This window comes from Mustelus asterias, chromosome 12 (assembly GCF_964213995.1).
Source record: "Mustelus asterias chromosome 12, sMusAst1.hap1.1, whole genome shotgun sequence".
Lineage (NCBI taxonomy): Eukaryota > Metazoa > Chordata > Chondrichthyes > Carcharhiniformes > Triakidae > Mustelus > Mustelus asterias.
The window spans coordinates 12,425,191-12,438,659 of NC_135812.1; the positions used below are offsets into that span (position 1 = coordinate 12,425,191).

General features: G+C 38.3%; 1 protein-coding gene across 3 annotated transcripts in view; it reads right to left on the bottom strand.

Moving 5' to 3' along the window:
• Positions 1-13,469, bottom strand: part of mettl16 (methyltransferase 16, N6-methyladenosine) — a 108,981-nt gene that overhangs the window by 50,024 nt on the left and 45,488 nt on the right. For all 3 annotated transcript variants that reach the window (XM_078224764.1, XM_078224763.1, XM_078224765.1), the window contains exons 3-4: positions 7,824-8,020; positions 2,612-2,752 (exon numbers count right to left, since the gene is read on the bottom strand). In XM_078224764.1, the coding sequence (XP_078080890.1) occupies positions 2,612-2,752; positions 7,824-8,020 (338 nt within the window). The remainder of the gene's footprint in view (positions 1-2,611; positions 2,753-7,823; positions 8,021-13,469) is intronic.

A 13,469-nucleotide genomic window follows, 5' to 3' on the forward strand; every position in this document is an offset into this window, starting at 1 on the left:
TGCTAGGGTGAACTCGAACAGTTTGTTTATTTGCGCACACTCAAAACAAAAGAGCAGGGGTTGCCATGTAATTCCTGTGCGCTCATACAGTGAAAGATGGCAGCGCAGTGGTCAGCACTGCTGCCTCACAGTGCCAGGATCCCAGGTTCAATTCCAGCCTCGGATCACTGTCTGTGGAGTTTGCACATTCTCCTCGTGTCTCCGTGGGTTTCCTCCGGGTTCCTCCCACAGTCCAAAGATGTGCGGGTTAGGTTGATTGGCTATGCTAAATTGACACTAGTGTCAGGGGATTAGGAGGGTAAATGTGTGGAATAGGGCCTGGGTGGGATCGTGGTTAGTACAAATTTGATGGGCCAAATGGCCTCCTTTAGTACTGTAGGGATTCTATGATTCTATGAGAAAAGAAATATGCACAGGGCACAGAAAAATAATTATTGTTTTATGTGTGTCCAGACACCAGAATCAAAATTAATATGAGATATTCCTTCATGGAGGTCAGCAAGTTTAAAGTCGATGCTGTATAATTTACATTTCCAGTGGATACTTCCTTCAGACAATTCGGTTCCTCGAAAGTGTTAACACTGATTTTGCTCGAGTCTTCAATATGTTCCAAAGCTCTCTCCATACTGAGAGAAAGTAGAACTAATGGAACAGTCCCATAGTCTCACAGTATAACATTTGTGGCTGTGACGAAATTTCTGGGTGTTCACTGCTGGAGTGTTATTTTGCCACAGGCAGTGCTCTAAAATCAGACTAACAAGTTCACAAACGAGAGGGTAAAACTGACTGGAAAACAAATTGGAAACTTTTAATTCCAAGGAGGCATTGATTGGGATCCCTACACTTAAATTATGAGTCTAGACTGTTCATCATATCTTTAATAATGGTCACTCAGGATTGAAAGCTGGTCTCTGAGAAACTTTGGCAGGTAAGTTGTAAGGAAATCTAAGCTTTGCGTTTTAATAAAAAACTAGCTTCTGATTCCCTTTAAATTAGTTAGAATCTTATATTCCAATGATTTCAAGGCTTTGATAAGATTATTTAAATCAAATAAGTATTTGCAATAATTCTCACAGACATAAGTAACTAAAAGTAACACCAGCTAGTGCAACTTCTGAGCCAGTTTGTTTTAAATAGACAGTTAAATTATTAGATTAGCTAACAAGAAGAAAACAATTTAGAATGTGACACTTGGCTACCAAATTATAAACATCTAATTCTGGCTTATTGCCATTTCCCTGTTTTCCTTCACTCTATTATTGGCAAAAACTCTTTCAGTCAATATGACCCTTTCTTGAGGAAACCTCTCTCCAAATCATGATGCTTCATCACTCCTTCAGTTCAATCGTGCCTTCAATTCCCCTCACCTTGATTTCTCTCATCCTCAGTTGACTTTTCTTCTATGATGCTATATCTAAATAATTTAATCTTGTAGGGCATTGACTTTTAGGTCGTGTAATAGTTTTGATGCAGTTTAATCTCTAGAAAGGCTACATGAAGCAGTTTATACTTCATAGCATTATTACAATTCACTGAAAAATTTGCATCCATTTTAACAAACTTTAAGCTAAGTTCCAATCTACATATAGCAGGAATGCTAGGGCGAGTGATTCAATGTGCAAGAAAAACGGAAAATCATGGGGCCACTTCCAGTACCTCTGGCCGAGTCAGTGTTGGAGTTATTGCCCCTTACAGTTCACACTGCCTTTCTGCTGATAGGTTTGCTGATCAGGCCCTGATGTAGTGTATTAATAATGCTGTGCTCACTCTAAATTTACTGGCTACTTGTTACCTTCTTGACTTTTGCCAGTAGTTGCCCTCTGCTATGGAAAGTAAGGAAATGTATAATATTTGTTGTGGGATGCCATCAGATTAAATTTGCTTCAAATGTGATGGTTTTTCAAACTAGCATAAAAGTTCATGGAAGTTCGACATGCGCTGAAACCTTTATGGTCTTTTGCACCAGTTACACTGACTGCGGGCTAATTGCACCAAGAAAAACAGTGCAGCTGAATGGAAACTTCAGCTCAATATGTTTTGCTAAAGCTTTCAACAGGCAGAATGTTCAGTGCCATGGAACTTGACACGTACGTTTAAATCCCAGTCTCCAATGGCATTTGCATCCCCACAGGAAGCAAATTACCATTCATTATCAACGTAAGCACCAAGAGTGCTGCCTGATCTGAATTAGCCTGCATTTAGAATGTCAGAAATTATAGCATCAACAGAAGTTAAAGCATAGACAAATAAATTTGCCCTCTGGTCCAAGGTAAGAGAAAGTGCAACTGAGGGAAGAGCATGAATGGCAAAGAGAAACTAATCTCCCGTGACAGGATTACGAATTTAGGAATAGGAGTCAGCCATTTACTTGCTCAAACCTGCATCCCCATTCAGCACGACCATGGCTGATGACCTAACCATAGACTTGCTTTTGCTCCATAATCCCTTAATACCTCTGGTTAACAAAAATCTATCAATCTCAGATTTAAATCAATGAAGAGGTTTTGGAGAGAAAGTAGGATCCCTAGAATGCTATATCTTATAATAACTTTATGACAAGTCACAAAGTCATTTCTCACAGATCTAAGAAAATACATTCCTTTTTACCAACCTTTAATGAGGTCAGAAAGATTGTTTTGTTCCACATTTTGCTTTGCATAGTTAAAGCACATATCATCCACTTCAGTTGCAAGAAAGAACCAACCATTCATAGTAGCTCCAAGCAAAGGGTAAATGCAGGAGGCCCCCGTTCCTGTAATGTAAAAACATTATTAGTTATTAAACTCAAATTTTGATAAATGTATAAGAATTAGTTCTACATATTAGTTCTATATATGGTAGAATCCATTGAATAGAAGGTGAACCTGTCGGTGATAAGTAATTGACTGGGTTAACTCAAACTATCAGTGGTCATTTACAAGTTTCTCATTCCGTCTAGCTTTACCCAATGTAAGTAAAACCATTTGAAAATAAACTTCTAGCATATTTGGAGAGCAGGCTGTTTTTGCTGTACTTCAGCAAGGAATAAAGCTGCCATCGGGTGCAATGACTGCTTCTTGGTAAGTTACATGACCAAAATGGCCTGAAGCAAAGTGGGAAAAGACAAGTCTTCAGTCAGTCTTCTGTTTTTTTTAAAAAGATATTTCTCATCCTCATTTGTTTGGTCCTACCAACTATGCAGAGAGGGCTCTCTATGAAACAAACAGTCGCACAGTTATTATGTTACCAAACTTGTAATCCAGAACAAAAACAGAAAATGCTGGAAAATCTCAGCAGATCTGACAGCATCTGTGGGGAGAGAATAGAGCCAACATTTCGAGTCTAGATGACCCTATTCTCTTTGTTCTTAGCTCTGACGAAGGGTCGTCTAGACTCGAAATGTTGTCTCTATTCTCTCCCCACAGGTCAGACCTGCTGAGATTTTCCAGCATTTTCTGTTTTTGTTTCAGATTCTAGCACCGCAGTATTTTGCTTTTACTGTAATCCAGAAGCCTGGATTAATGATCCAGAGACAGAAATTCAAATTCCACACTGGCAGCTGGGAATTTGAATTCAGTTAATGAAATTAATCTGAAATAAAAAGCTGGTATCACTAACGATGGTCATGAATCCACTAGATTGTTCTAAAAAACAATCTGGTTCACTTATGTCCCTCAGGGAAGGAGATTTGCTATCCTTACCCGGTCTGGCCAGTGTATAACTCCAGACCCACAGAAATGTGGTTTATTATTAACAGCCCTCTGAAATGGTCAAGCAGTCACTCAGTTATGGTCAATTAGGAATAGGCAATAAACACTGGGCTTGCCAGTGACACTTGCATCCTGTTAATGAATTTTTTTAAATCCTCAATCAGCTATAAAAGATGCAAAAATAGCCTGTTTTAGGTTGCCCTCTTCTCCTCCCCGCTCCACTTCCCATAAATCTTTTGGTTAAGATCCGTACATCTGTTTGGTTCCTTCGGTGGCATCCCAGCTGAGATCACAGACTTGCCATCTGAGGAACTGACAGCATGAATGAATGCATTAATACCTTCTGATGCATTACAATAGTTTGCAGTAAGCATTTTGAGAAAGGCAGGTAGAGTTGGTATTGTTCGCTGGTCCACAAATAATAGCCAAATTAGATTAATTTATTTTTGGGACTGAGATTAGACTGTGACTACAATTCATTGTACATTACTTAATGTGGTAATGGTATTCCACAAAGTTGGATAATTCAACAATGAAAAATAACACAAAATTGCATGGTCTTAATGCTCCTGAGGAAAGACCTATAAAACCTATCCTTTCAGTAAATGACAAGCACTGCATCCTTCTAATTAGGCTACCAATCTCATGCATATGTAGAAACCAAGAAAGCTGCAGTAGCTTCCTGGTAATTGAGTTCAACATTTTAGCATTGTGTTTTACCACATAAGTATACAGTACTTTTCAATGAAATTATTTTACTAATATTCATCTGACAGAAGAGAAGGAAAATAGATAGGACATGAAAATATATTTGTTATTTATACCTAAAAATATGATCAAATGTACAGAAAACACAGAGCTGCAAAGTTAGAATTTAACCTATGTGGATACATCTGTCACAATTCAATAAGATGACATCAGCATATTTCTGTCAAGGAAAGCCATGGGCAATATTCTAGTCAGGGTGCTTTTGGAAAAATGGCTAACGAATAGTAAGAATGCCATCTCCAGTTTAAAACATGTGATTGATGACAATTTTTGGCATTTGATGGCAACTACTAGTTCATATGGTATTTTAGTCCAAGGATCAGTGGCTAACTCAGCATTGAAGTATGTGCTTCTTCATTGTTCATCATTCTTCATCCGGGTTTCCATTTTGTCCTTTATTTGATTTTTCACCCCTCTCTACTTCTGAACGTAGTGATTCCACCTGAGCTACTGAGGCAAGAACAACATTCCTGCCACTGATGGAAATGATTATTCATTTGTGTTTTCACAGTGGGTACAGGCTGACTATTTTGCCAAACAAGACATCACATCTGAACTTGATTCTGACATTCCTGCAAACACATTTTCTATCTATCAGAAACTAAAACACAGTGTGGTTTGTTTCATTATCTCAGACCAAGTTGTTGAAAGCCATATTGTGGTGTTTTCCTCTGCCATCTCAGCTGATAACAGCTAATTGAGTACACACCAGCAAGCAAAGTTGGCCTGCACCAATTATTCACATGTGTGGTATGTCTTCCACTAAGCAGACAAGGAACAAAAAGCTGTCTGTTTGGATGACTGAGTAGCTTGATTAACATTTGATTATTCAAAAACAAAATTTAAAAAGCTGTTGCCATGTCCCCAAGACATGAAAGAGATCATAAACCATACCTTTTTGTATATTTAAAAAGTGGGCTTTGCTGGACCATGATTCACAAGTTGGCTATAATTACTGGAAATTTCCAACAGCATTTACAGGACTAAAGCTCAATCCTCCATCCTTGTGGGATCACACACCTCTCATTGTGAGAGCATATTGCAGTCAACTAAACCAGGAAACAGCAGAGGATCTGTTTCTCCAGCCTGATCCTGTATCAAAAGGAGAGCCATTAACACTCATTATACCTGCAGGGACACTAATAGCCACTATCTATCTCCTAAGGTAAACAATGGATTTTGACCTGAAACTGCTTGTCAGCCTGCAACTGTGTGGTTAAAGGACAACATCACATGACCTAAGCTTTTGGCCTTTGGCAAGTTTTAATATTACATTTCTAGACTTGCAACTCAGTCTGCTGTTTAATCTCCAGCCTGCAAACACCACAGCAGGCCACCACCCTGACCAACAGCTTACATCAAGTCCAAATCTCCTCAAAACCTGCTTCTCTGGAAGATTCCTACCATTGCCTGCTGAACAGACCAAATCTCTGAATACCAACCTAATTTTGCTGAGTCATGATCAACTTTAAAGGAATTCTGCAACTCCTGCTTCAGTGAGCTGAACCCGCCTAACCTGCAACTCCTCCATGACAGAACCCTCTCTGAGCGCTGACTTTCTGGATTCTGGCAATCACGTGAACCGAAATCCATATCTGTGATTCTTTTCCTTTTAAGTTATTAAGTATAGTTGTAACTCCTCTTTCCTATCTTCTTATTGTGTGCATGACGTTGCGACCATCCCCCCAGGTTTGAACGTATGAATAAACAATACTTCCGATTTAACTCTACAGTTTGCTGTGAGTCACTTTAAAAATTGACTTCACAAACCGAGGGTTTGGGGAAATATGCCACAGCTTATTTCAAAATTAAAACACCTCGGCATATGGATGGCAAGAAAATGAAGGAGTTCAGGTTTGCCTCTCCCCTGTCTCCAACGCTGTGAGGCCACATTTAAGTCTGTGCATATGTAACTTGATAGTGTTTAATTGGGACAACTGGTATACGAGGGAGACTCAACAACACAGAAGAGAGCAGAGGAGGTTATTTAAGCTGGTTGACAATTTGTGCCAAATAAATGTCTGAACTAACCTGGTTTAATGGCAATTTAAGGCAGGTATCATGTAAAACATTAAGATTTGGAACACGATCAGTTTACAACAGCAAATGAATGTCATGATTTGGATTGCACTGGATTTCTGATGACTATAACGGTATTATTTCCTATCCTATTAATTTCCTTCGAAAAAGAACACTCAATTCTCATACTCTCAGACAACATATTTGAGAGTTTATTTACAGCACTGTTGTCAAAAAGATTGATGGTTCTTCTTCATAAAGAAACATCATGGGAGTCGTAATCAGCTGTACATTTGCCTTGATAAGTGGTAATGCCAAGGTTTCTGTATTGAACTATAGTACAAACCCCAGATTCCCACAATTTGGGCTTCAACTTAGTGCAAGATATCCCTGGTCCCAATGGTAAGTTGAAAAAACAAAGAATCAGCATCTACGGGACACAGGCAGATTAAGAGCTGTGGCTGGGATTTCACTGGCAGGACTAATTATTGTATTTATGTCAGAATGGAATAGCATTACTGGATGACGATTTATTTCTATACAATTTAAATATTTTCTGCTGTTATAGGATTTGAGGTTTACTACAGCACTGAGATTTCCAAATTATTCAAACTCTTGCAGCTCAGTAGACTGAAAACCACCAGCATCATCTAAATATCACAATGTACCAGCTAAGTCTTTTGCCAAAGCAACTTACACAAAAGTTTATTTTATATAAGAAATGTCAGAAGCATAATGCCTTAAAGTGATAACACAATGCACTACAAAGGGTCAGAATACTAACTCATCCTTACGATTTGTCATGTGGCAAGTTACCAACCTTGAAAAGTCAGAAGTCCAAAGCATCTCCCAAGTAGAAAGAAAAATCAGACAGGAACTCACCGTCATCAACAAAAGGAAACAAGCCCAATTTACACTGCACTGCTTCCAGGCAATAGTGGCCATTGAACCAGTCACCCCTCCTTTGGTTTCACACAGTGTCATTCCATAAAGACAGTACTGTCATAAGGCTTACCAATAATTAATATAGGAAATAGCCTGGAACCAATGTGCTTTAGGTTTGTATTACCAAGACTCTGCCAACTTTTTACCACTTTAAATTATTCTCACTGATACTGTAAAGCTCAAAATGTTCTCCAGGTTTCGCAGGACAAGATCTATAATTGTGTTGCCCACTGTTTTCTGGATTAAGTAATGCACTATGAAACTTTTACATGCCTGACATTAAACTTTACTGAAATCCTGGTGATACGGAACTAAAAATGTGCTCATTTGGGGTTCAACATGAAATAATCAATCCTTAGCTATACTTTGATGAAAGAGATAATGAAAACTGAGGCTTTATACCAATGTCAATTCCTCGGATGAGTTTACTTTTAACAGTGTCACTGCCGATCAGGTCTTCAACCCAGTGAATGTAGTTGAGCCGCAAAGGAACAGTAGGAATCAATCTCTCCAATGGGATGTCAATCGTCAGTCCAAAGTCCTCCTTTAATAGTGTACATGTAAGGGCTCTGACTGCCTCAGGATCTTTAAAATTTAAACTGAAAATGAAAGAAACAAATGTTCACATTCAGAAGCAAATTTCTGCCAGATAAAAGCATTATGGCATTTTGCTCTGCAGCAAGACACACCAGAAATAGCACACTCCACTATGACGCCTGCCAGAATCAAATAGTTTGCATTTACCATCAAAGCTCACATATGAAGAATGACCACTTAAGTAAAGACTTGGAGAACTCTATTTGCCTGTAAATCCTTCAAGAAAGGATGGGTAAGTGCCAAAACAATAAAAGCAGAAAACCTGCCTCCCTCTTTCTGGAAGGATGTGATTTTAAATAATTGGTCTCGTGCATCATCTAACCAACCCACTAAGTTCCACTTCCCTCAGAGCAGCTGAAATGGCAAACATAACATTGAGCAATTGCATCCGTCATTATTCCAAGTATTATCGAAGGAAAGGTGCAGATAGTTCTACCCACCATAATGAAAATGCCAGTTCTGACAGTGCAACAGAAATACATCTCTTCTAGGAACTGTTAATACATGTTTGTTGGCAGATTGGTGGCAACAAAGTCACAATATCAGTGATTCTACCAACAGCGATACAAATTAAGGATTCTGTTCCCTTGAACTGAGTGTGGCTTCTTCATTACTCAAATCAGTAATACCCAGCTGAAGCAACACACCATGGATAGAGGTTTTGTATTGCAGAAATGAACAGACTAAGGAATCCAATTACCATCAATGGGGTTTGAAGTGTATGTCTTATAAAATGATCCCATTATTCAAGGGCAGATACATGATATATAGCAACATAGTGCAGAATAACACTACAGATATAGATTGTTGTGTGCCCATTCAAAATACAAGCCTATATTTAAATAGTTGACATGCCCTTGCATGCTGAGTACATAAAGTGAATTCCATCCACATTAAAAGGCAAAATGTGTCTTGTATTTATAAAGCTACAAATCCAAATTGGATTCACGAGGTAATGGTGAATCTATATGAAACTCAGTAAAACTGGAGTTGGAATACTGCGTGTAGTTTGGGCTCCATAAAATAACAGGCTAGTTGCAGAAAGATACAGGTCAGGTTCAGGAGGATTCTGCCTGGTACAAGGAAAAATAAAAACTGGTGTTGTTTTCAGAAAATCAGAAGGTATTATTAATACAAGCATATGACTCAGAAGGTGGTCATTTGGTCTATCATACGTGTTCCGATTCTTTCCAAAGAGCTACCCAATTATTCCGACTTCCCTGTTTTTCTCTCCCCATAACGTTGCAAGTCTTTCTTTTACATGTATGTATCCAATCTCCTCCTTTTACAAGATACTACTGAATCTGCTTCCACCACCTTTCAGGCAATGCAATAAAAATGTACTTGCATTATTAGACAATTTACTGGCTGGTATCAGCATTACTTTTCAGGCAACCTTGAAAATGTTGTTAAAAACTGGATACCATTTTTAAAAATTTGTTCATGGGATGTGGGTGTCACTGGCCAGACTAGCATTTAATGCCCATCCTAAATTGCCTTGAAAAGGGCATCACAGCAGCATAATTTATACAGAACTTCAGGCTGCGACACTCTGCATTACTTATCAAACTTTCTAGGCTGTACAAATATGCACTTTTAGTTTGATTACTAGGAATAGAGAGGTTTTAAACAAATACATTCTTTACTCAAGCATTTATTTTATTGATAGATAATTTCAATCAAGTTGAAGTTACTGTGGATACTATTCCTATAGCAACCAAGACATCTTTATTAACAATGGATTATTTTAAACTGATAAAACAGAATACTGGAAAAACCGCTTCAACTCTTCAAACAGCCGATATACATCAGGGTCAGAATCTCAGTAACTAATCTGCCATCTAACTAATGTGTAAATCCATAATTTCCATATTTAGTCATAATACAAATTATGCATTCAGAAAAATGACTAAATTCTGTTCTAATACTTTCACAATTATTTTTTAAAATCTTCCCTTTTACCCAAAGAGATCCTTGGCTAAAAGGATAGGACAATTAGAAATATAGTACCATGAATTTTGACAAGAATGCAACAAAATGCGACAAGAATGTTCTTAGCAAAAACTTTATACATATTTTGTGTCCGTCAACCTTTGCCCTTCACAATAAATATAACATTAATTAAAACATTGGGGGAAATTCTCCGGCCATTTACACCTGCAGAATTTTCTGATCCACTGACAGCGCACCAGCTCCTGTGTCAATGAGAAACAGTAAGAAGTCTCACAACACCAGGTTAAAGTCCAACAGGTTTATTTGGTAGCAAATACCATAAGCTTTCGGAGCACTGCTCCTTCGTCAGATGGAGTGGATATCTGCTCTCAAACAGTGCACAGACACAGAAATCATTCTAATTAGTATTCTGTAACTTGATTTCTGTGTCAGTGCACTGTTTGAGAGCAGATATCCACTCCATCTGACGAAGGAGCAGTGCTCCAAAAGCTTATGGTATTTGCTACCAAATAAACCTGTTGGACTTTAACCTGGTGTTGTGAGACTTCCTACTGTGCTTACCCCAGTCCAACGCCGGCATCTCCACATCAATGAGAAATGCCACTGACAGCAGAGGGACCAGAGAATCCTACCATCAGTGAACAGTGCGCCACTTCTAGCCACCGAGAAACACACGGCTGGGAGGCTGGAGAAACCCCCCAACGTAAGTATTCTCAAGCTTCAAGAGCAAGCACCTAATCCACAAAAACTAGGTCACAAGTTGTTTTGATTTGCAAAGTCAGTCTGCATGCCACTTGTGGGTTAAATCTACAGAGGTGCATTTCAGTATTAAGATAAAGAAAGCTAAGAAATTAATGTAAGTTAAATGAAACAGGAAAGTATACAGCAATGAGCTCACTTTTAGGTTTTTTTTGAGAGGGTAGGTTGATTTCCTACGGGGTGGGTACAATATGGTCAGTTCCTTAAATAACATATAAAACTCAAATATACAAGCTGTACAATTGTCATCCATTCAAAATTAGGTATAATCCACTTTTATGTTTTTACTGATATTCACGATATCAAGAAATCAAATATCTGACATTGTTCATTAAAATTTGTACACTGGTAGTGATTGAAAATAATGAAAAGGACTGCAGATTTGAAATAATTTATTAAACTAGAAACTGTTGAGAGTGTAACATGAATTTAAAGTTAATAATTTTCCAATAAAAAGCTAATGTTGCTCATTAATTACATTTTTCTCCTCTCCAAAATTCTCCTTGCTGGGACAAAGTTTCACAAAAGGTGAAACCTTACAGTACTTCATAAATGTGACAATTCAGTTAGTCTAGCTCTGTTTTTATTACATTGAACTACAGGATTCAAGTGTTTCAGTGACTGAGAAGAAATGGATGGAACTGCAAAATGCAATCAGTGGTCATGGCCAATATCCATATGCGAACAGCAATAAAATGCCAGCAGCAGTACAAATTGAGAAAAGTTGAGCGAAGCCTAACCCTGCTCTTACCCAATCGTTACGCATCCACATTTGCAGCCAGAGTTGGGAATCAAGAAGTCTGTCCGATTTTTCCTTTCCTAACTCAGTGGCGCAATAATTAGTTGCTTCAGCCCTTTCCAGAGCCAGGTAACACAATTGTCAAAAGATTGAACCTGGGACACCCTGCTCTGCATGGCCAAAGTGATACAGAATTCAGTCATTAGGGGAACTGATTTTCAAAAATAAAAGTAATGAATATCGTTTTTTCTACATTTTGGCCTTTCCATTACTGTTACTTTGTATCTAAAGTGATAAATTTCACTAGTCAACTGCTTCCTCTAACAAAAATTAAAATAATATGTGCCTTGACCTGGATGAGAACAGATGAAAATTATGGCACCAGAATCAAACCTAGGAATCATGAAACATGCCTAATTAATACTACACTATCAAATTGTCCCTCATTCATTGAATCCCTACAATGCAGAAGGAAGTCTTTGACTCATCGAGTCTGCATCAATTATCCGACGGAACATCTTACCTAGGCCCTATCTCTGTAACCCCACATATTTACCCCACTAAACCCCCTAACCTACATATCTTGGGAGACTAAGGGGCAATTTAGAATGGCCAATCCACCTAATTTACACATTTTTGGACTATGGGAGGAAACCGGAGCACCTGGGGAAACCTACAGGGAGAACGTGCAAACTCAGTCAGCCGAGGCCAGAATTGTACCCGGGTCCCTGGCACTGTGAGACAGCAGTGCTAACCACTGTGCCACCGTGCTGCCCCTGTTAAGTTCATCTTGATTTTTCTATTTGGTGCCCATGACCTCGTCAGAAAGCACATTTTATTCACTCACTAAAGGAATAACCGCTAACCTGAAAGTTAATGTCTAATTAAATGCAGATTCTGATTATCTATCTGTTAATATTTTGCACTCTGTCCCAGCTAGCCATCATTAGCTGCAGAATTTATTGGTAAATACGGAAATGTCAAAAGCGTTTCTCAAAGATCAGCTGGAATCAGCTTGTATCAAGGTTATGATCCCAAATATATTCTGCAAAATATTTCGAGAACTTTTGCACGTAACCATAACACTTCTGAAACGACAGGCCATCATGACAAGAAAACACCCTCTTACACTGTGTGAAAATGGCAAGGATTAATGAGCCAAAAAATCGCAGGAAAGTGGAACGTGCATGCATACATGCACATGCTTAACAGAATTCGAAATTGCAATCTGTGCAAGTTAAGTGAATATTGAAGCAGAAGGGTGTTACACTGGACTATGAACAGAATCATAAATCAGTGCCAATAAGAACATAATGATTTATATAAAGACAAAATAATGACCAATTAAGATTCCAATACATTATTAACAAGCCAAAAAATCTCAAACCTTTCCATTAAAGACAAGTGAAAAAAAGATACTGAGAATGCTGGCAGGCCTATTTTTTGCAATGGGATGTTTCTGAACCTTTCAGTCTTCTCAATACTGGTGACAAGCAGCTTCCAGAAGACATATTGGGGGATTAGTGGGCAAAACATACATCAAAATAAAATCCAAGTCTGTTCCCAGACCGAGTTCCAGAAATTATTTTCCTCATGGGGTAAATAGCACTGGTTGACAAAAATAAAAATTTGGAAATTACTAGTCTAAATCATGAGAAGTTGCATCAGACATCCCAACAGCAATGTTTCAATTCTTTAAGAAACATGAATGCCAGCATGAAAAAGCAAGGCTCCACACTGGACGCAACTGTGCCAATTCCAGATTGTTCAGGCAGAAGATGATGTTTACAATGAACATCTGTCTCCTTTTAAAGCATGATACTGTTGATTTTAGTTATGACAATTTTCCTGACAGCTGTCCCGTGCATGGCTTGTTGGAAAATATGCTATAGTGGCAAAAAAAATCCTATGAATAATTTATTGCTATATTTTCACTTTGGAATACTAGGTTGGAATGTTGTTCATATTGAGCAATGATATCGGGGATTTTAAGTACAGCC